This window comes from Polypterus senegalus, chromosome 17 (genome assembly GCF_016835505.1).
Source record: "Polypterus senegalus isolate Bchr_013 chromosome 17, ASM1683550v1, whole genome shotgun sequence".
Classification (NCBI taxonomy): domain Eukaryota; kingdom Metazoa; phylum Chordata; class Cladistia; order Polypteriformes; family Polypteridae; genus Polypterus; species Polypterus senegalus.
In genome coordinates, this window is record NC_053170.1 from 1,815,345 (window position 1) to 1,834,964 (window position 19,620).

Sequence of the window (19,620 nt, forward strand, 5' to 3'; positions counted from 1 at the left end):
GACCCCTGGCCTAAGGTATTGATGAGCCCCAATGCTTCTAAATGTCATTTCAATTGCTTATATGTTTTATGTGCCAGCTTGAGAGCTTGCCCTTTACTCGCACAGGCAAAGGCTCTGCATGTAGTTTGTTTAGCCTTCTGTCAGTAAGAAAGTCCGCACCTTCGTTTCTCAAAGCGACATTTGCCTGCTTGCTTCCTCAGAGATGACGAGATGACCTCGTCTCGCAGCTCGACTCGCAGAAACTCAAAGCAAGTAAGGAGGACAGGCAGGCAAGAGGCGCCTCTAGCAAAATAAATGGTGTCCTTTTAACGTTATTTCAGGCCTTGGCTTTTCATAGCTAAGAGCACAAAAATTAATAATGCAGCGCATTGATCCTTGATTTTAAATCCTCAACGGGAGCACAAGATGGTTCATAGTGGCATGTTGATAGAACATAAATTAGATGTTACTAGACGTAAATAAGAATTTCCCTGTTGTGGACGCTAGAGGCGCTGTTGCCCCGTTGAACTCGCCAGACAGACACGTTTAAAAGCAACAAGAAGATTCTTTAATAATAATATTTCTTCAATAATAGTGCACAAAGCACAGCACACTCCACAATTCTCTAATAAATCAATAATAATAATCACAATAATGATAACCAATAACAATCCTCCACTCCCTCCCAACTCCGGTTCAATCTGCTGGGTTTCCCACAGTCCTCTTAAAGTCCATGACCCGGAAGTATTCCTTCTCCGGGTCAAACGCCTTCTTCAAGTATCCCGGAAGTACTGTGGGTTTCTGTCCTCGTGACTCCGAAGGACTTCTGGGTTAGCGTCACTGTAATAGTCCCTGTGTTCTTGGTGAGTTCCCCCTGGTGGCACCCACGGTACCCATCAGGGCTGAAGAAACGGATTCCATGTCCCATGCTGCCCTAAGGGAATCCGGGGAACCATTTCCGTCCAGGGGAGCTGCCATCTCACGTCCCGGGGGTATGTAGTGCCCTGAAAAGGCTCTTTCTTTCAGTTGATGTCATGCCGGCCGTCCATCGCACTGTACATAAGACAACAGTGGCCCTGTGAACTCTCGCTGTACAAGGCAATGCAGATAAACGCATGGGGAGGTCACAGATCCCTTAGAAAGCACCACAGGAAAGGTTAAAGAAACGGCAACACAGCGATTCTTACTTACCTTCTTGCTTTGTCCCATTTCAGGCCATCAAGATCCTTGGTGTGGAAAAGGGAAAGAAAAACAAGAGCAATTTGATTTTTATTGCAGGCAACAGAATCTTACAATATACGGACAAATGCTTCAGTGTGGAAAAAGCCCTGAATTCACTTCTAAAGTGAGTAAGTGGGGAAAATGCAAAAAAAAAAAAAAAAATCCCAGTAGTTTGCCGATTTGGGGAGGGGAAAGCCTTAGATATGCTTGTCTGGTGTCTGTTGTTCAGTGCAGGCCCCACACCTCTGCATTCAGTGTGTCTGCTTATACATGGCAGTGGCCAGCATGGAGTGTTAGCTGTATGGATGGATGAGGTTCAGGGCAGGAAATCACCTCTGTGGAAAGGCCACTCCACTTACAATGTCACCACAGTGTAGACAGAATAACCACAACAACAAAACAGACCAATCGCATCACAATACGTTTATATTAAAGAATCTTTCAAGCAGGCAGCACGGTGGCGCAGTGGGTAGCGCTGCTGCCTCGCAGTTGGGAGACCTGTGGGGAGTTTGCATGTTCTCCTCATGTCTGTGCCGGTTTCCTCCCACAGTCCAAAGACATGCAGGTTAGGTACATTGGCGATCCTAAATTGTCCTTGGTGTGTGTGGGTGTGTGTTCACCCTGCCCGGGGTTTGTTTCCTGCCTTGCACCCTGTGTTGGCTGGGATTGGCTCCAGCAGACCCCCGTGACCCTGTACTTAGGATGTAGCGGGTTGTATAATGGATGGATGGATCTTTCAAGCATATCGATGCAGAGTCCGATTCCTTCAGGGGGACTCAAGTTAAAAGTCATCAGAGACCATTGCAGCAGTTAGCTGAGCTGCTCTCCAGCTGTTGACGTCTCCAGATGCTGTAGGAGTGTGAGGGTCGTTACCAAGAGCAGCAGTTCCAAAGTCTCAGGTCTATGGAGGTCAGCGGCTGTGTTATTCCAGCATGTGAGGGGTCCGGTGATTGTTGTGGTGGTGTCGTCTTAATACTTTTTGTTAACTTTGAATGATTTGTGTTTGATGTGATAATTTAATTTGTGCTTTTGTGACCCCTTTTCTAGAAGTCTCTGCAAAACAGGTTTCTTAACCTTCCTCTTGGGTTTATATAGCAAAAGAATGATGACAAAGGCAATGAATGTATACTAAAAAGGAAAAGTGAGCAGTTTAACTTAGTTATTCTAATGTTAACAATCAGAAATAAAGCTGTATATTGTGTATCGTCACGCCAACAAAAGAAACAGAAGCCAAAAAAGGTTTAGGGTAGCCGCCCCGTATATTGTGGGTCGCAGTAATAGCAAAAGAAAGTGAATTTGTCTAGAGTTCAAAATGGAACTGTCCTTTATAAGCTAAACTGGCGGTTTTATGGAGAGGCAGAGGATGAGAAGTCATCGGGGCCGGAACTGGAAGTGACTTCATTGGGGAGTTGGGGAACAGATATGACGTCATCGGGGCCGGAACTGGGAGGTGACATAATTGGGGCCGGAACTGGAAGTGACGTCATCTGTGATTTGGGGGACGGATGTGATGTCATTGGGGTGGGACGGAGCCAGAAGTGCTGTCATCAGGGTTAGGCAGGATTTCCCGTAATTGGACTCCAGAGGAAAGGGGAAGAGGCTTAGTGCACTTTGCCATCCCCTGGTCTGGCGTGGATTTGCCCTCCTTTGAGCCCTTTAGGTGCCTCCCATCCGCACATGTCTGACAATATGAAAGAAATAATGTTAACCAGGCTACTTACATGAGTGCACAGCTTATGAAATACACAGAACAGAGTGAATTGGAAATTAAGGGGAAGTGCATGTAAAACTGAAGCCAGGGAGCACATCTTTACTCAAAGAGTTGTGGGACTGTGGAGCAAACTATTGAGACGTGGAGTTAAAGCAGAAACCTGGACAATCTTCATGAAGAATCAGGATGACAGATCAGGACAGCGTAGGCATTAACTAAACAAATGGGCCTGATGAACTGAAGGGTCGTCTCCTTGTTTGTCAGATTTCTTACGAAGCACTGAATATTCCCGATTTTCACTGCTGCTGTATATTTACAGGTGACCGCTGGTGGAACGTGACGCCATTGTTACTGTGGTGTCCTTTCACGTGTGCCAGGCCGCCTCTGGTAATTTTTAACACGGTGGAGGGTGTAATGTGTTACACTTCTGCTGCAGATCATCTTGTGAATTAATCTATGATTTGTGCCAAGCACATTTAGTGAACTTTGATCTAAAACTTCAAGTTAAACTTTAGCAAAACTTAAGATAACTTAAATGTTTATTTGAAGTATGAGTTACAAAATAACATAGTGGAACATTCTCAACATGTCTCGATTCATTTCAGGGTGCTGGGTTTGGCAGAATCTGTTCCTGCAGTGTCAGGTTCAAGATGTAAACCCCTGTACATTGCAAATAATAAAATCATTTTTTTAATATTTCTATATTCACACATTAAACTGCTCATTTAGTGTCTCTTAGTGTGTAGATCGCTGGAATTCTAAGTATGGCCTTCAACTTTGCAGTTCAGTGCTAGTAGCCTGACTACAGGAAACTTTTCTGTCCTATGGTGACATCTTGTAGTAAACACTGTCCTGTGGAACTTTGCATGCTGGGAAGTCTGGCTTTGAGTGTAATGTAAATGGAGTGGCCTGCTTTGAGTAAGACGGCGAGTCTGAGGTGGACACTGTTTGTTGTACCTGCTAAGAGGCCACACTTTCTAACACTGAACGCTTTTTATTTTTCTCCCTCACAGAACTGGCCCAGAAGAGCATGTTGAGGCTGTAGACAAAATTCAGAAGTCTGTAAAGATGCTACAAAAGGTATGTTAGAGGACAGCCACCAGATACGTACATCTAACTGGACAGAGAAAAGAAAAGGTTACAGAACTTGTTATTGTAAATCATTTGGGGCGAAGTACATGCAGATCCTCCTCATCTGTTGCTTTCTGTCTTCCTCTTCTTGGTCGTATTTTGAGAGACTCCTCTCTTTGGCCTAAAGTCCCACTTGTGGAGATATGAGGGACATTCAAAAAGTTTCTGCACTTCTATATTGTTGTTGGAAACGGTGAAGGCGGGAGGAGTACTGATTGGTCGTGTCTGAGAGGGTCATGTGACTGGGAAAATTGCTTCGCAAAGGAAGGTGACTGTGTAGAATAGTGATGTCATTTGCTTTTAATAAGTAGAGTTAAAACGAGTGCACTTTGAATGGCCCTCATATCTCCACAAGTGCGACTTTAGACCAAGGAGATGAGTTTCTGTCAATTTATTTTCTCCTTAAGCTTTTCTTGTTGTCTGTGATGATGAAAGATCACAATTGTCTATGAATCCCTAAGGACATGTAACGTTCCCCACATGCTGAGGCACCTCTTGGCTTGTGTATGACTTGGTGTCGGTTTGAAAATAAAATAAAAAGGTGGAGCCGTCAAAATCAAAGGGCAAATTTAAAAATCAAAGCCGTGAAGCAAATTGGATTTCAAAACACTGACTTCACAGTGGTGCCTACTTGAGCTGAAGCCAACTTTCACCAAGTTCTTTGCCAGATTTCTACCGTGTATTTTTGAGGGATACAAACTACAGCACATTTATAGCATGACTAGCTGAAATACCCAGCGTTGCTCGGGAGGAAAATAAAGTGTTTTTTTTTTTTCTTTTCATTGTTTGAGAAAAATATAATAAAAAAAAAACTTTAAAAATAAATGAACAAACAATAAAGACCCAGTAATGCACTTGTCTTGCGGTCTTGTATGTGTGCTATCATCCAGTTGATGCTCGGAATCAGTCAACTGTACTTTAATTTGAAAAGCAACAGGGGCGCGCGGTGGCTCTCAAACATAAAGAATACTGGCAGTCACCTCTAGTCCGCCCTCCGGTGGTCTTTCCAAGTGTCAACTGGATGATAACATGCATACAAGACCAAAATATCTCCTCCCCCCACCCTACCCAGAAGGTTGTGGGTAAGGGTTTATTTCACCCTACTGTACTTTTAGTCAACCAATGAGAAAAGTGTACCAAGTTTCATGAAAACCGCTCCAGCCATTTGGATGTGATGCTGGAACACACATACATACACACATTGGCTTTATGTCTATCTGTCTGTCTATCTATCTATCTCTCTATCCATCCTAACTGTGTAAGCTGATCCTAGAAAGTATTGAAATTGTCAGAACTACGCTGGGTATCTCTCTGCTATGAGGTCACATGTTGCCGATGTGCTCTCATTGTTTGTGCATTAACAGCTAAGCGACTGTCTTTCTTAGGAGGTTCCCTTTTGCAGGTGTGCTGGCCTCACTTGCATATCGCTGGAGCCCACACCCCAACTCTACGTCTTACTTCCGGGCCGGACAGACACACACACACTTGCACACGTAGAACTCTATTTAATTTGAAAAGCAACAGGGGTGCGCGGTGGCTCTCAAACATAAAGAATACTGGCAGTCACCTCCAGTTCGCCCTCTGGTGGTCTTTCCAAGTGTCAACTGGATGATAACACGCATACAAGACCAAAATATCGCCTCCCACCCTACCCAGAAGGGAGTGGGTTATTGCTGATTTCACCCTGTGGTATTTTTAGTCGACCAATGAGAAACGTGAAGCAAATTTCATGAAAATCGCTCCAATCGTTCGGACGTGATGCTGGAACATACATACATACATACATACATTGACTGACTGATTTTTTTTTATATAATATATATATATATATATATATATATAAAATTATAATATGAGAGAGAGATACAGTATCAACAGAGTCAGGCATGTGATGCTACTTGGGGCATTGGATGAACAACTAAAACAGACATGAATAAAAGTTAACATCATCAATTCAAAGTTGACATGGTTAAACTACAAAACCGAAATCCTTAACATAATAAACATGAACTGAATAAAATTCTACATATAGAATGCCCTTAAACACGACCTCACCCCATTGCAAGACCACAACACACACATACAGCTGGCAGCAAAGAATGAAATGTTTAAGCATTAGGGAAGCAGAAAAAGTTTTAACTTGTAATGTCGGTTGCAGTTTGCACATACAAGCAGCACATTGTGATTATCCTCAAATCAAGAATGTCCTGCACTAAAGAAGAAAGAACCATAAGCCTGTTTCTTGTTTACCGCCCAGTTCTTGGCTGTTCGACTCTGCCCGGGTGTTTTGCTTTGGAGCGTTAACATCCAAAGGCCACCTATAATATCTGAATGGCACTCAAGTGTTAAGGTTGTCCCCCATGTGCAGTCTGCATGTTCTTCCCGTTTCCAAAGACATGCATGTTAGGTGAATTAGCGCTCCTCAGTAGGCCCAAGTGTGTGTGTGTGTTCACCCATTGCACCCTTTTGCTAGCTGGGATTGGCAAAGTAAACCTCCTAATCAACACCACCCTCCTTCCCTCAGCTTGCCCTTGACCTGAATTAGGCAGGATAGAAAATGACATGACTCTTAGTGTTAAAACGTGAAGAGCAGCCAATACCTCCTCCTCTGTCTCTGCAACTAAAATACCAAGCAAGTCCTTTTCTATATTGTTTTAAATGTTGAAGTTCCAAGCTGAACATTTTCAATTTGTGTATATAAATGTGAACTGCACTGTGATTGCACTGGAAATCAGAAGGTTGCTGGTTTGAATCCCGTAAATGCCAAAAGGATCTCTGCTCTGTTGGGCCCTTAACCTACAATTGCTGAGCGCTTTGAGTAGTGAGAAAAGCGCTATATAAATGCAAAGAATTATTATTGATTATAACTGTATCTACGTATGAGAATTTGATGTAAGAGAACTCAAAGTACAAATGTATGCCTCAGTGTTTTAAGTGGTAATTCCCAGTGGTGTTTAAATGATTGGTTCTCTTTAGCGCCCACTGCAGGCACACACGGTGGGATTTGGTGCTCATTGCCTCCTACATTCAGGCTCATTAAACACCGAGTGATGAATTCCGCTGCTAGTGTGAGGTCAAGGAATTGAAAGCTCAGCTCAGCTTTGCTCTGCTCTAAAATTCTACAATGTGTCCACGGTTTTTGATTTGACGTTTTTTTTTTTTCCCTGGGTGTCCTGGCAGAGTAACCTTAACCTCCTGCGTGACTTGGCAGTGCTGACGGCCCAGGCCTTTAAAAGTGATCCAAAGAGAGGCAAGCTGTTCACTCTGCACCGGTAAGGAATTGAACCGTTCTGTCTGTCTCTCTATAAAACCCTGAAGTGGCCATTTCTGTTCTCTGCCTGCGTCTTGCTGTGCACTAAAGACCACGGCTAGTGAGGGACTGGGAGATGAAGGTGGTCTCTAAAGCAAGCTTGTCATGTTAAAATGTGTTTTTTTTTTTTTCTTTCTTTCAGGAAAGATGGAGACAATGAATTCATGAATATTATAGCAAATGAGATCGGCACAGAGGTGAGTTCTGAATCATAACCCTGTGATTTGTTATGTCTGAGCAGAAAAGACTTACGACCATTAAGATGTGGCTGTGTTTTTTAATAAAGTTTTATGCGACTTTGGGCAGTTGTTTTACACCTGAAGTCAAGGTGGGGTGTGAGTTTTGGCATATAATGCGAGTCTGATTGGCACATGTACTGTAAGAGCCCACCTTCGCCATTATCTGTTTGTGGATAGCCTATGTGTAAGTATAGTCAAAAAATACAAATGTATGCATCATTGTTTTAAACGTAATTCACATAATGTGCAGTGCTATGAAGGCGTCACTAGTTCTATAAACTACAGTATGGCCCCCTGTGCGAAAGAAGTGAAAACAACAGATGTGTCCTGTCCTTGTTAGAGAAACATGTGCCACATACAAAAACAGACTACATATGCTGCATGTCAGAGATGTTCAGATTCAGAACAACTGTGCGACCAGAATTGGTAGTTAAAAAGTTACACAATGCAGCATTCTGCCATGCCATAGTTGTGGTAGGACCTCCACATGCCTATCGGACTCCAGAGCAGAAGGCCTGTAGTTCAAATTCTTAGACTAGGCTTCCCAAAGTCAACAACACCATGTATTTCCAGAGCACGTTTTCATACAAATGATGGAGCTCAAAGTGCTTTACAAGATGAAGAAAGAAAAATACAAAAATAAGATTAGACAATACTAAGTAACACAGAATAAAGTAAGGTCTGCACCACCACCACCAAATCAAAGCACCATGATGTTCCTACATTGATGGATTAAAGGCCAGAAGTCCACATGATCATCATCATCACGTCCGTCTATGAGAACCCTGAATACAATGAGGACTGATCATTTATGTTAGGTAGAATGTCCAGAGGGGGCCGAGTGGTCTCATGACCTCTGAACCCCTGCAGATTTTTTTTTCTCTCCAGCTGTCTGGAGTTTTTGTTTTTTCTGTACTCCCTGGCCATCAGACCTTACTTTTATTCGATGTTAATGAGTTTTGTCTTATTTTTCTTATTTAATTGGTCTTTTTTTCTTCTTCATCATGTAAAGCACTTCGAGTTACATTATTTGTGTGAAAATGTGCTATAGAAATTAATGTTGTTGATGGCCAGAAGGACAAAAATAAAAAAAATGGAGGCTCTGATTGGGGCACTCGAGAGTCTGAGTGTCGGGGCTTGCGAGTGTCCTGATAAAAACCAACAGCCAGGCCTTTAACGACCTCTTGGGCACGGCCATCAGCAGTGTGTCTGTCTGCTTCGTCGAGAGGTCTACTGGCCTCGGCAGTGACGTTCATGTCTCTGGTGACTCTTCCTATAAAGTCAGACGGATTGGGAGAGCATGGGGGCTCATGAGGCCGCTGTAAAGGGGTGTGTGTGGCGCTCCCGATATCTCAGTAAAAAGACGAAGGTCCAAGTCCTTAGAGTCCTGGTGTTTCCTGTCTTGCTATATGGTCGTGAGGCATGGACGCTATCCAGTGACCTGAGCCGAAGACTGGGCTCCTTTGGTACTGTGTCTCTCTGGAAAATCCTTGGGTACCGTTGGTTCGACTTTGTGTCCCATGAGGCACATGACCTGCATTGTGAGGGAGCGTCGGTTACGGCACTACGGCCATGTGGCGCGTTTCCCCGAGGGTGATCCGGCTTGTAAGATCCTCATTGTTGGGGACCCAAGCGGCTGGGCCAGGCCAAGGGGTCACCCATGTAACACCTGGCTGCGGCAGATAGAGGGTCATTTCCAGAGGGTAGGACTGGACCCACATGTCTGCCTGGGGGGTTGCCAACTGGGATCCCGAGTTGTTTCATTGTGTAGTGGGTGCGGCAACGCGCTTTACCAGTGCAATGCTCCCCAACTTGACTTGGTCGTGTGGACCTCTTGCCTTCAATCCATCAGTGTCGGGACTGCATGGTGTCCTGATCAGGTGGTGGGGGCGCAGATTGCCACCACAGAAAACCGGAAAAAGAACAGCAGAGAAAGTAGGGGTTAGTACTGATTGTGGAGGTTTGATAAAAGTGATAATTCAATGTATATACAAAATATCAGGGTTACACTAAAATGTAGCTATGAGAGCGCCATTTTACAATAATGGGGTTTTTAGAAGTTTTTTAAAGTGCTCCCCCGTTTTAGCCTGGCAAATTTCTATCTGTAAACTCGTATTGTAGATCTGAGGTGCATAACAGCAGGTGGCCGGCCGCCCGCCTCACCACTTCTTTTAAGTTTAGCTCTTGGAATTCTAGGCAAACAGATTTAAGGTTACGATTTGGTGTCTAAGGTGAAAGGCATTCTGAAATATAGGATGGAGCAGATGATTGAAGGCTCTCTAAACCATCAGCAGGATTTCAAAGTCGGTTCAAAATGGCACAGGTCACCACTGTAGGGACATCAGAACTGGAGAGATGTGCTCGGATTTTCTGTGATTCTTGTTCCAGTGCTACAGAATGGGATCAGAGCCCTAGTCTTATATATAAACGTCTACATGTGGAAGTGTGTGTATGTGTGTCTGGAAGTGCTTGGCTGCAGCATGAAGCTCAAAGAAAGCAACTCTGTTGCCAAAGTGAAACTGCCGACAAAAGAGAGAAACTTGCTTAGTCGCTGATAGACAACGTAAGCGAGCACGTCGGCAAAACGAAACCACCGGAAAAAATAGAATCTCGCTTAACCGCTACTGCACAACCGATGTGATTGATTGATTGAAGTGCCAGAATCCATGGTTTCTAGGAGCGTAGGCTTTTTACAGCATGGGCTTACACAGCAAGTGTGTTATATAAACGTCTACACGTGGAAGTGTGTGTGTGTGCGCGTGTGTCTGTCCGGCCCAGAAGTGAGATGTGGAGTCGGGGTAAGAGCTCCGCCTCCGAGAAAACTGGCATAGCCGCTAATAGCACAAGTGAGGCGAGCACGTCGGCAAAACGAACCTCAGAAGAAAGACAAAGTCGCTTAGCTGTTAACATCAGCAAAACGGTATCCCTTTTACTTTTCCTCCCGCCGCTAATACACAAGCGATGCCAGCACGTCGGCAAAACGAATCCTCCTAGGAGAGAGGCGCCCTGACTCGTTCCTTTCAATTACCTGACATCTCGATGTTTCAATTTTTTTTTTCTGACAGTTTCGATATAGGACCCCAGGCTTCTTACAGCACAGCCTTACGCAGCTAGTTTTAAATAAAGGTCTGTTTGGTGGAGCAGAACAAAAGAAAAAAATGATTTAGTAGAGCTGCGGGCACAGTGGAGTATATTTGATTAGATTAACTTTATTAATCCCATTGGGAAATCCAAATTCAGTATCCAAAGCTTCAAATACATCACACTTGAAACTGAATTAAGTCACCGGTCAGCATTGTGTTACTCTGGTTAGGTTTTGCCACATTGCACAATTCTTTTAGATGTTGTATTTGTACATTTGCTACATGGCTAAAAGATTGTTGACATCTGACCGTCACGCCTATGTGAGCTTGTTGGACGTCCCATTCTAAAACTGTGGGCAGTAATACGGATTTGTCAGGCTGACACTTGGCACTCTCTGAAGGCAGAGTCTCAGCTTTGTGTGTTGGTGTTTGGCCTTTGGGGAAGCTGGCAGGTGAACCTCTGATACAACGCGTCCTTTTGTTTTCACAGGAAACGCTAATATTTTTGACTGTTGGAGATGAAAAAGCGGCAGGGCTGTTTTTGCTGGCAGGCCCAGTTGAAATGGTCGAATCTCTGGGCCCACGGTAAGTGTGTGGCAACTGACTGTGCCAAATTTGAAGATGCAGGATGTCACAGATTTTTTTGGTTTTATGGTAACTCCCTAATCGCGACAAATGGAGGACTCTGAGAAATAAAGCAGTTATGGTATTGGCCACTAGGTGGCACAAGGACATCATTTAAGGTGTTGTGCTCTTCCAGCCTCACGTCTGAGGAGACTAAACAGTGAAAAGCAAAGCTGAGCCTTGAAATTATTAGGAGCTGAAAGCTGGCACTGCAGGCCCACTCACTCCACCAAGATGCACTTTTTTAAATAAACCCCCTGAAGATATTTCAGTTTTTCAAAGCATTTTCACATAAAGTGCTTTTACTGATGATGGATGTTTCGAGCCAGAGGGGCAGCAGAAGCCCTCCGGAGATTTGCTACTCCATTCCTAAAACTGAATCAGATTTCTGCCATACGTGTGGTCATGAGACTCGGCCCATTTCTGGGTGTTGTCTGTGTGCTTACGCCAAGGGGGCAGAATTTCTGTCCGCCATTTTGTGAACCTCTCTTTAAGATTTCTGGCATTTGAAGTTAATCAGCTTATGAGGGATGTTTAAAAAGTTTCCAGACTTTTTTTTTTTTTTAGCTTTATTTATTAAGAATTTCAAAAACAAATGACATCACTTTTCCTTGTAGTCACCTTCCTTTGCTATTTCCCAGCGCCATACCAACTTTTTAATGCCATCAGCAAAAAATATGTTTGGTTGAGTGCATAGCCCCGATTCAGTTCCAGGGTTTGTTCTTCATTCCTTGTGGTCCTGCCTGTAGCTGGACGTCTGGAGTGCTTAGCCATTTTCAAACATGGCAATCCCCTCATAGACGACTCTGCGAGAAGAATTGGTGCTCCTGGCACACCACCTGCCCACAAAGACATACGACAGACCCCTTTTCGTCTTTGGTGCACTTTATAAGTTTATCAGAGTCGTCTTCACAAGGATGTCTGCGAAACTGCAAGGGACAGAGCTAGTCACATGACCAATCGCTTTCACTGTTTCCAACGACAATATAAAAGTGCAGAAACGGTTTGAACGTCCTTCGTAGTTGGTGAGTTCTTGAGATTTGTACATTCTTGTGTGATGTCCTCCACAGAACGGATGTGTCAGTGGCTTGTTTAACACTTTCTTACTGAACAGTGTGGTCAATCGCAGTTATCAAGCATGAAATGGGATTCAGCTTCAGACGTAGGCTCGGAGTTTCCGTATTTTACAGAATCATTCTGTAGTTCATTAGCAGATTTAATTAAACAAAACTGTTTCTATATAAGCACACAAACATCACATTAAACACACTAAAGCAGAAGTTAGGTGAAGTGAATATAAATGAAAATCATAGTTAAGATCTGGCTGGCTGATGATGTGATAGATACTTTATTAATCCCAAGTGGAAATTCCCAGACTCCAGCAGCAGCATACTGATAACAAACAATATTAAAGAGTGATAACAATGCAGGTATAACAGACAATAACTTTATGTAATGTTAACGTTTACCCCCCCGAGTCGCATAGTGTGGGGTCTCCTCAGTCTGTCAGTGCAGCAGGATGGTGACAGCAGTCTGTCGCTGAAGCTGCTCCTCTGTCTGGAGATGATCCTGTTCAGTGGATTCTTCATGATTGACAGGAGTCTGCTCAGCGCCCGTCGCTCTGCCACGGATGTCAAACTGTGCAGCTCCGTGCCTACAATAGAGCCTGCCTTCCTCACCAGTTAGTCCCTCTTCTTTATGCTGCCTCCCCAGCACACCACCGCATAGAAAAGGGTGCTCGCCACAACCGTCTGGTAGAACATCTGCAGCATCTTATTGCAGATGTTGAAGGACGCCAGCCTTCTAATGAAGTATAGTCGGCTCTGTCCTCTCTTGCACAGAGCATCAGTATTGGCAGTCCAGTCCAGTTTATCATCCAGCTGCACTCCCAGGTATTTATAGGTCTGTACCCTCTGCACAGTCACCTCTGATGATCACGGGGTCCATGAGGGGCCTGGGCCTCCTAAAGTCCACCACCAGCTCCTTGGTCTTGCTGGTGTTCAGGTGTAGGTGGTTTGAGTCGCACCATTTAACAGAGTCCTTGATTAGGTTCCTGTACTCCTCCTCCTGCCCACTCCTGATGCAGCCCACCATAGCAGTGTCGTCAGTGAACGTTTGCACGTGGCAGGACTCCGAGTTGTATTGGAAGTCCGATTTATGTTGGATGAACAAGACCAGAGAAAGTCCAGTCCCTTGCAGCGCTCCTGTGCTGCTGACCACAATGTCAGACCTGCAGTTCCCGAGACGCACATACTGAGGTCCGTCTGTCTGTAAGAGAATTAAATTTCTGCCAGAAAGAGAACAAGAACTCCAGATGACTGCAGTCCTGGGGCCAGCAAACCTCTGGGGGTCCACATACAGAGGGGCAGCTCAGATAACCTCGGCCTCCCTCATCCTCCTGAGTTGTCCACTGAGGGGCTGTAGACTGAAACAGCTGACTGTTGAATCCCATGGTTTCCAATGTACAGTGGAACCCAAAAAGGATTCCGACCCCTTCATCAACAACAGCAGCATTGATTTCTGTCGCACGTTTTCATACAAATGATGGAGCTCAAAGTGCTTTACAAGATGAAGAAAGAGAAATGTAAAATATTAAAATAAGAGTAGACAATGCTAAGTAACAAAGAAATAAAGTAAGGTCTGATGGCCAGGAGGACAGAAAAAACACAAAAAAAAAAATCTCCAGAGGACTGGAGGAAAAAACAATCTGCAGGGGTCCCAAGGCCAACACATCAATGATCTCAATCAGTCGTCATTGTCGTTGGCCTTCACGTAGAATTAGACGACGCTGGTCATGTGGCCCTCTGGCCTTCCATCCATCAATGTTGTGACTGCATGGTGCCCTGATCAGGTGGTGGTGGCGCAGATCGTCGCCACGGAAGAACAACAGCAGAGAAAGTAGGGGTTACTGTGGATTGCGGAGCCATGATAATATACAGAATTTCAGGGTTACACTAAAATGAAGCCATGAGAGCGCCATGTTAACATAGCAGGGTCTTTAGCAGTTTATTAAAGTTCTCCACTGTTTCAGCCTGGCAAATTTCTATCAGTAAACTCGTATTCCAGATTTTAGGTGCATGACAAGGCCGCCTCACCACTTCTTTTAAGTTTAACTCTCGGAATTCTAAGCAGACCCTCATTTTGAAGGCCCTCTTCATTGTGTTATATCCGTCTAGAGTTACGTCTCCATTTGTCATTTTGGCCAGTCTACACTAAATAACGCCCCTCCACTCTGTGCCAGCGTCGATTTGGTGCGGATCTCGGCTTGGAGTTTCAGCGACTGGCCTGTAAATTCTGTTTACTTCTCCTCAGAGTGTCTGAGATGTTGGAAGGAAAGGGAGCTGGGAAGAATGGGAGATACCAGGGAAGAGCAAACCGAATGAGCCGGAGGTCAGAGGTCACAGCACTCCTGCAGGAATCCTTGGAGCTGCACAGCCAACAGGAGGAGTGAAGAACAGCAGGACTTGGACCAGAAGGCATCCGGACATGGCGGGTGGGCTCTCAGTTCACAATACAGCTTGTCTTTATGACTGAACTAATAAAGGCGGATTTAAAATAAACTGAAAGATGACTTTGAATGTTTTTGAATTGTAGAGAACTTTGCACTAAGTGACATCAGGGAGGATTTCCGTATAAAGCAAATAACACTGGGGGGCAACCCAAGTTTTCCAATCCCAATTCTGTTAAGGCTGTGTCACATTATTTGATTTTTTTTTTTTTTTTCCAGTGATTTTCTTATCGAGTCAGAGGTGGTTGGCGTTGGGCTCCTGTGAAGGCTGCAGTCATCTAGTGTGGCATCCCTGGTGACTCACCCCTACTCGTCCACGACTCGCCGCTCAGACAGGTTTGCATTTTGTCTTAATTCCTGGCACACTCCTCATCATTGGTGACGGACCTGCTGACTGACGGCAGTGGCACCGTGAATTCTGAGGTGTGTAGAAACATCTGATCTGCTCGAGTTCCAGTAGACGCCTCCAAACTCCCTGGATGGCACTTCATCCTACAACAAGATGATAATCCAAACACACTGCTGAGGTAACACAATAGAGCTAAACAATAGAGAATTCTTGAATGGCCAAGCGCTGAGCAGAATGCTGAAGGGGACAAGCAGGGGCTGAAGATGCACAATGGTTTGTGAATCACAGACGTCAAGCCGCCATCATATGTGACGTAGTCCTAAATGTGACTTGCCATTGCTGTGTCCCGAACATGATGGTGGCCTGAAATTTTGGGGGCCCTGACTTGAAAAAGTGTCAGCAGAGACCCTTTAAATGAAAGTCTGCAATGTGCACTTTAATCGCGTCATCGGAATCTCTGGATTTGTAATTTTGAACTGTGGAGCTTTTGACAATCAAGAAACACGGGGTCTTTGTGCCAAACATGACGGAGGACCCCGTATGTACGTGTGGTGAAGGAGAAACGAGTATTGAGAGGAAACCCCACACCCGTGGGCGAGTTGAAAGGGTTCGTCTTGCCAGCACTAATGGACTTGACGTGTCACTGTGTGTCACAGGGGACATTCTGAAGACCTAAGAGCGGGACCCACGACACGTACTCGATACGAGTTTAATGAACTCTTTTAGGGCTGATGATGATTTTTTTTTTTTTTAAATATTTTGAATATTTTTCGAAAGAGCTCAGTTTTCTGAAAAGCACACAGTGTGACAGTTTCACAGATAAATCAACATGAAATACTTAGTGAGTACAGAAAAGACCCCCCTTTGAAATATCCCCATTTTTTTTGCTTCACAGCCTTAAATGAAAACACACAAACTAATATTTTTTCCAGCTTTACTTACTCAATGCCACCGATAACATCCAAGTGAAAGACATCACAGCTACAGTGCAGAAGAATTTTAAAAAGTTAGGATACAGCGGGTTGGAGAATAACGGACAAACAAACAAGAAATCCTGAGATTAATAAAAGATCAGCCCCCTAAACTCACTCAGGTGTCAGTGCCCACCATTCCCATTGCGGTTACTGGTTTCCTCCCACCTGTGCTCATTGTAATGTGAGTGTGATTAGTGAAGCTGTTCCTGGTCCATTCATTCAACTGACAGCAAACAAGTGACTATGGGTGGCAGGCCACCTTCAGAAGATCTTGGGGACAGAGTTGTGGACGGACAGAAGGCAGGAGATCTCAAAGGCTTCATCAATCCCAAGGAGCTCAGTAAAGTCCATCATAAGTGTTTGGTACTACTAGGACCTCCCTGGATCCTCCAAACTGGGTGAAGATCAAGGAGGAAACTGTTAAGAGAGGATACCGAGAGGCCACTGGCCACTTTGAAGGAGTTACAGGATTTGATGGCACAGAGTGGTCACTAATGGTGTGCAGGTGACAACAATATCACAAGCGCTCCATCAATGTGGCTTGTTCAAGAGGGTCGCAACTTCTCAAGAAAGGCCACATGAAGGCTGGTTTGAGCTTTCCCAGAATGCTCCTTGAAGATTCGGATTCCAAGTGGGGAAAAGGTCTTCTGGTCAGGCGAGAGGAGAATAGAAGTTGGGAGCCAACGCTGATAGAGCGCATTGCCACACTCGCCACACGGCAAGCCAACTCAGGATCCCAGATTAGGACCCGAGTGCAGCCATACTACGGGTGACACCTCAGCGCCACACTAGTTCAGATGGAGTAGAACCAATGTGAGGTTTTTTATGGTGCCTGGAGTGCCAATTCTGCCACCAACCCCCAAGTCTTTCTCTGCAGGTTCGAGGGCCGACATGCAGATTAGCGTCATACCCGGGACGGAGCAACTGCAAGTTAAGGGCCTTGCCCAAGAGAGCAGAGTCTCTTTTGGCATTTATGGGATTTGAACCTGCAACCTTCCGATTGCCAGAGCAGATCCTTATCCTCAGAGCCAAAATCAAACTATTAGGCCTCAACACCAAACGGTCCACCAATGCAGCTCACCATCCACAACACACCATACCTACAGTAGAGCATGGAGGGGGCAGCATCCTGTTGTGGGGGGCCTGGGGCTCTCGTTAGGGCAGAAGGAAAAAAAAAATGGATGGGGCAAAATACCATCAAATTCTTGAGGAAAACCTGCCGCCCTCTGCCAGAAAGTTGATGATGGGCACAATGTTCACCTTTCAACACGATGACCCGAAACACACAGCAAAACTGACCACGTGGGGTCTGAAGAAGAAAAAAGAGTCACCAGGGGCCTCGTGTAAACTGTGCGTACGCACAGAAATGCTGTGTAAGAACTTTTCCACGTTCAAATCGCGATGTATGAAACCTACACTTGGCGTAAAGCCACGCACTTTAACATGGTACCTCATGCCGTGTCGTACGCAAGTTCTCCGCTTGGTTTTACAGACTGGCGGCACCCAGCGACAAAGCAGTGCTACTGTTCCTGTGTGATTACTCTTTATTTTATAAATACACTGAAACTAATCGTATATTGTTTATTAGAGTAACGCATCTGATTGTAATTAACAGTAACAATAGAATGGCAGAGGGAACAGCCATAGTAGTCCAGAGAGCAGAACTGCTTTAGCGTTGTTACTCTCACTGCACCTTCTTCTTCTTCTTCTTCTTCTTTCAGCGGATCATCTCTTTCCATATTCCTCTCACTGCACCACTCGGAGTATTTATATCACTGTATCTGAGTGTGAATCACAGCAGCAGCTGATCGGAAAGAGAATTATCGATATACGGCATTAAGGACACGCTGTCTCAGCCACAGCAAAACGTTTTAAAGCCTTTCCTGTACAGACCTCGCGGTTCACAAACAGTTTCATCCCAAGAACTCTAAACGCAGACAGTCAGTTCATCAAGTAGAACTGTTAGGACTTATAAGTACAATCTCCTCACTGTAAACTTGCACTACAGTTATAATATCTCACAACCTGCGCCACTTTATAAAGCGCGTATTTACATATGATGACGAGATCATTTTTTTATTATTATTGTTAATTTTTATTGCAATCCATACAAATCAATCAAGTTTTTACAGAAAGAAAGATTGAGTTAAGATCGATCCCCACCCCTGAGAGAGACAGCAAGCCAAACGGCGTGAAATTCAAGGCTTGTAAACATACCTAAATGAATAAATTCTCTGTGCTTTATGAACTTATTTTAAAATATTACTGATGAGATCCTGCCATGTTTTGAAAAAAAAGTCTGTACGGATCCTCTACCTGAGTATTTGATTGTTTCCAATTTCAAATAGTATAACACATCAGTTTCCCTCTGACTTAAAAGAGGAGAGTTTGGGTTCTTCCAGTTTATCAGAATGAGTCTGCGTGCCAACAGTGTAGTGAATGCCATCCCAGTTTGTTTGTTTGTCCTTCTCCACTTTAAGCCCACACCGTCTGGAAGACCCCCAAACACAGCTGTTAATGGGTTAGGAGGGATTGTGAGTCCAAGGCTGTCTGAGAGGTCATTCAAAATGTTTGTCCACAATAATGTTAATTTGGTGCAGCCCAGAACGTGTGACCCAGTGAGGCTGGAGCTCGTTTGCCGCGTTCGCAGGTTGAATCAGGCCCTGGAAACATTTTGGAGAGTTTTAGTCAAGACAGATGTGCGATTATATAATTGTGAGTTGTATAATCATTTTTAAGATTAAATGCAGCAAAATATGTTGATTTATATTATACAGATAAAACTTTATTTAAATAATCTGTATTGTTAATAACTAAACCTGCGAGGACACGGTGCCACTGGCGCTCCATTCACGTATTGTTCGTGCCACACGCTGTATGTTTGCTGAGGCAGGCGTGACACTGAAAGGATAGACAGACAGAATAATTAAACACGTACTACAAAGATATTTCAATGACCCTGAAAAGTTTTGAAGAATCGGCATTCTAAGTTTACAAATGGCTTAACGTCCATTACAGAGCTGATTGTGTGGCGATTGGGTATTTGGAGAAAGAAAAGTAAGGACAGGAATTGGAGGTTAGTACGTTTGAGAGAGACAGGACTGCTGCAATAAATTATTTAATCGAAGATCGTGCAGCAGCATCTTGTGTGAGACATGACCAATCACTGCGCCACCGTGTGCCCATGTTTAATAATGTGCTTTAACTCCTATGATCATGAAAATGACATCACGTATACATCTCAGTATTTGAGTTATTCAGAGAGCTGTAATGTCACGAATGTCATGGACTCTGTGACCAGTTGGAGGAAGAGAGCCGGTTTAAGAAGCAAGTAGTGATTCACACACATAGAGCACATACGAGTAGAAGATCAAATACGAAACAAAGCATTTAACGTGCACTTTAATTACGATGTGATTTGGGAAACTGGTTAATTAAACGATTTTAAGATGAAGTTTATGATGTTCTACTTTAATGACAAAATGAACTAC

At 44.2% G+C, this 19,620-nt stretch overlaps 1 protein-coding gene across 1 annotated transcript in view; it reads left to right on the top strand.

Annotated features, from left to right (window-relative positions):
- Window positions 1-14,858, top strand: part of aarsd1 (alanyl-tRNA synthetase domain containing 1) — a 49,974-nt gene extending 35,116 nt beyond the window's left edge. Inside the window, exons 7-12 of the mRNA XM_039739913.1 lie at window positions 1,194-1,324; window positions 3,925-3,991; window positions 7,223-7,314; window positions 7,495-7,549; window positions 11,165-11,259; window positions 14,611-14,858. Coding sequence (XP_039595847.1) covers window positions 1,194-1,324; window positions 3,925-3,991; window positions 7,223-7,314; window positions 7,495-7,549; window positions 11,165-11,259; window positions 14,611-14,749 — 579 coding nt within the window. The 3' untranslated portion in view covers window positions 14,750-14,858. The remainder of the gene's footprint in view (window positions 1-1,193; window positions 1,325-3,924; window positions 3,992-7,222; window positions 7,315-7,494; window positions 7,550-11,164; window positions 11,260-14,610) is intronic.
- The last annotated feature ends 4,762 nt before the right edge of the window (window positions 14,859-19,620 follow it).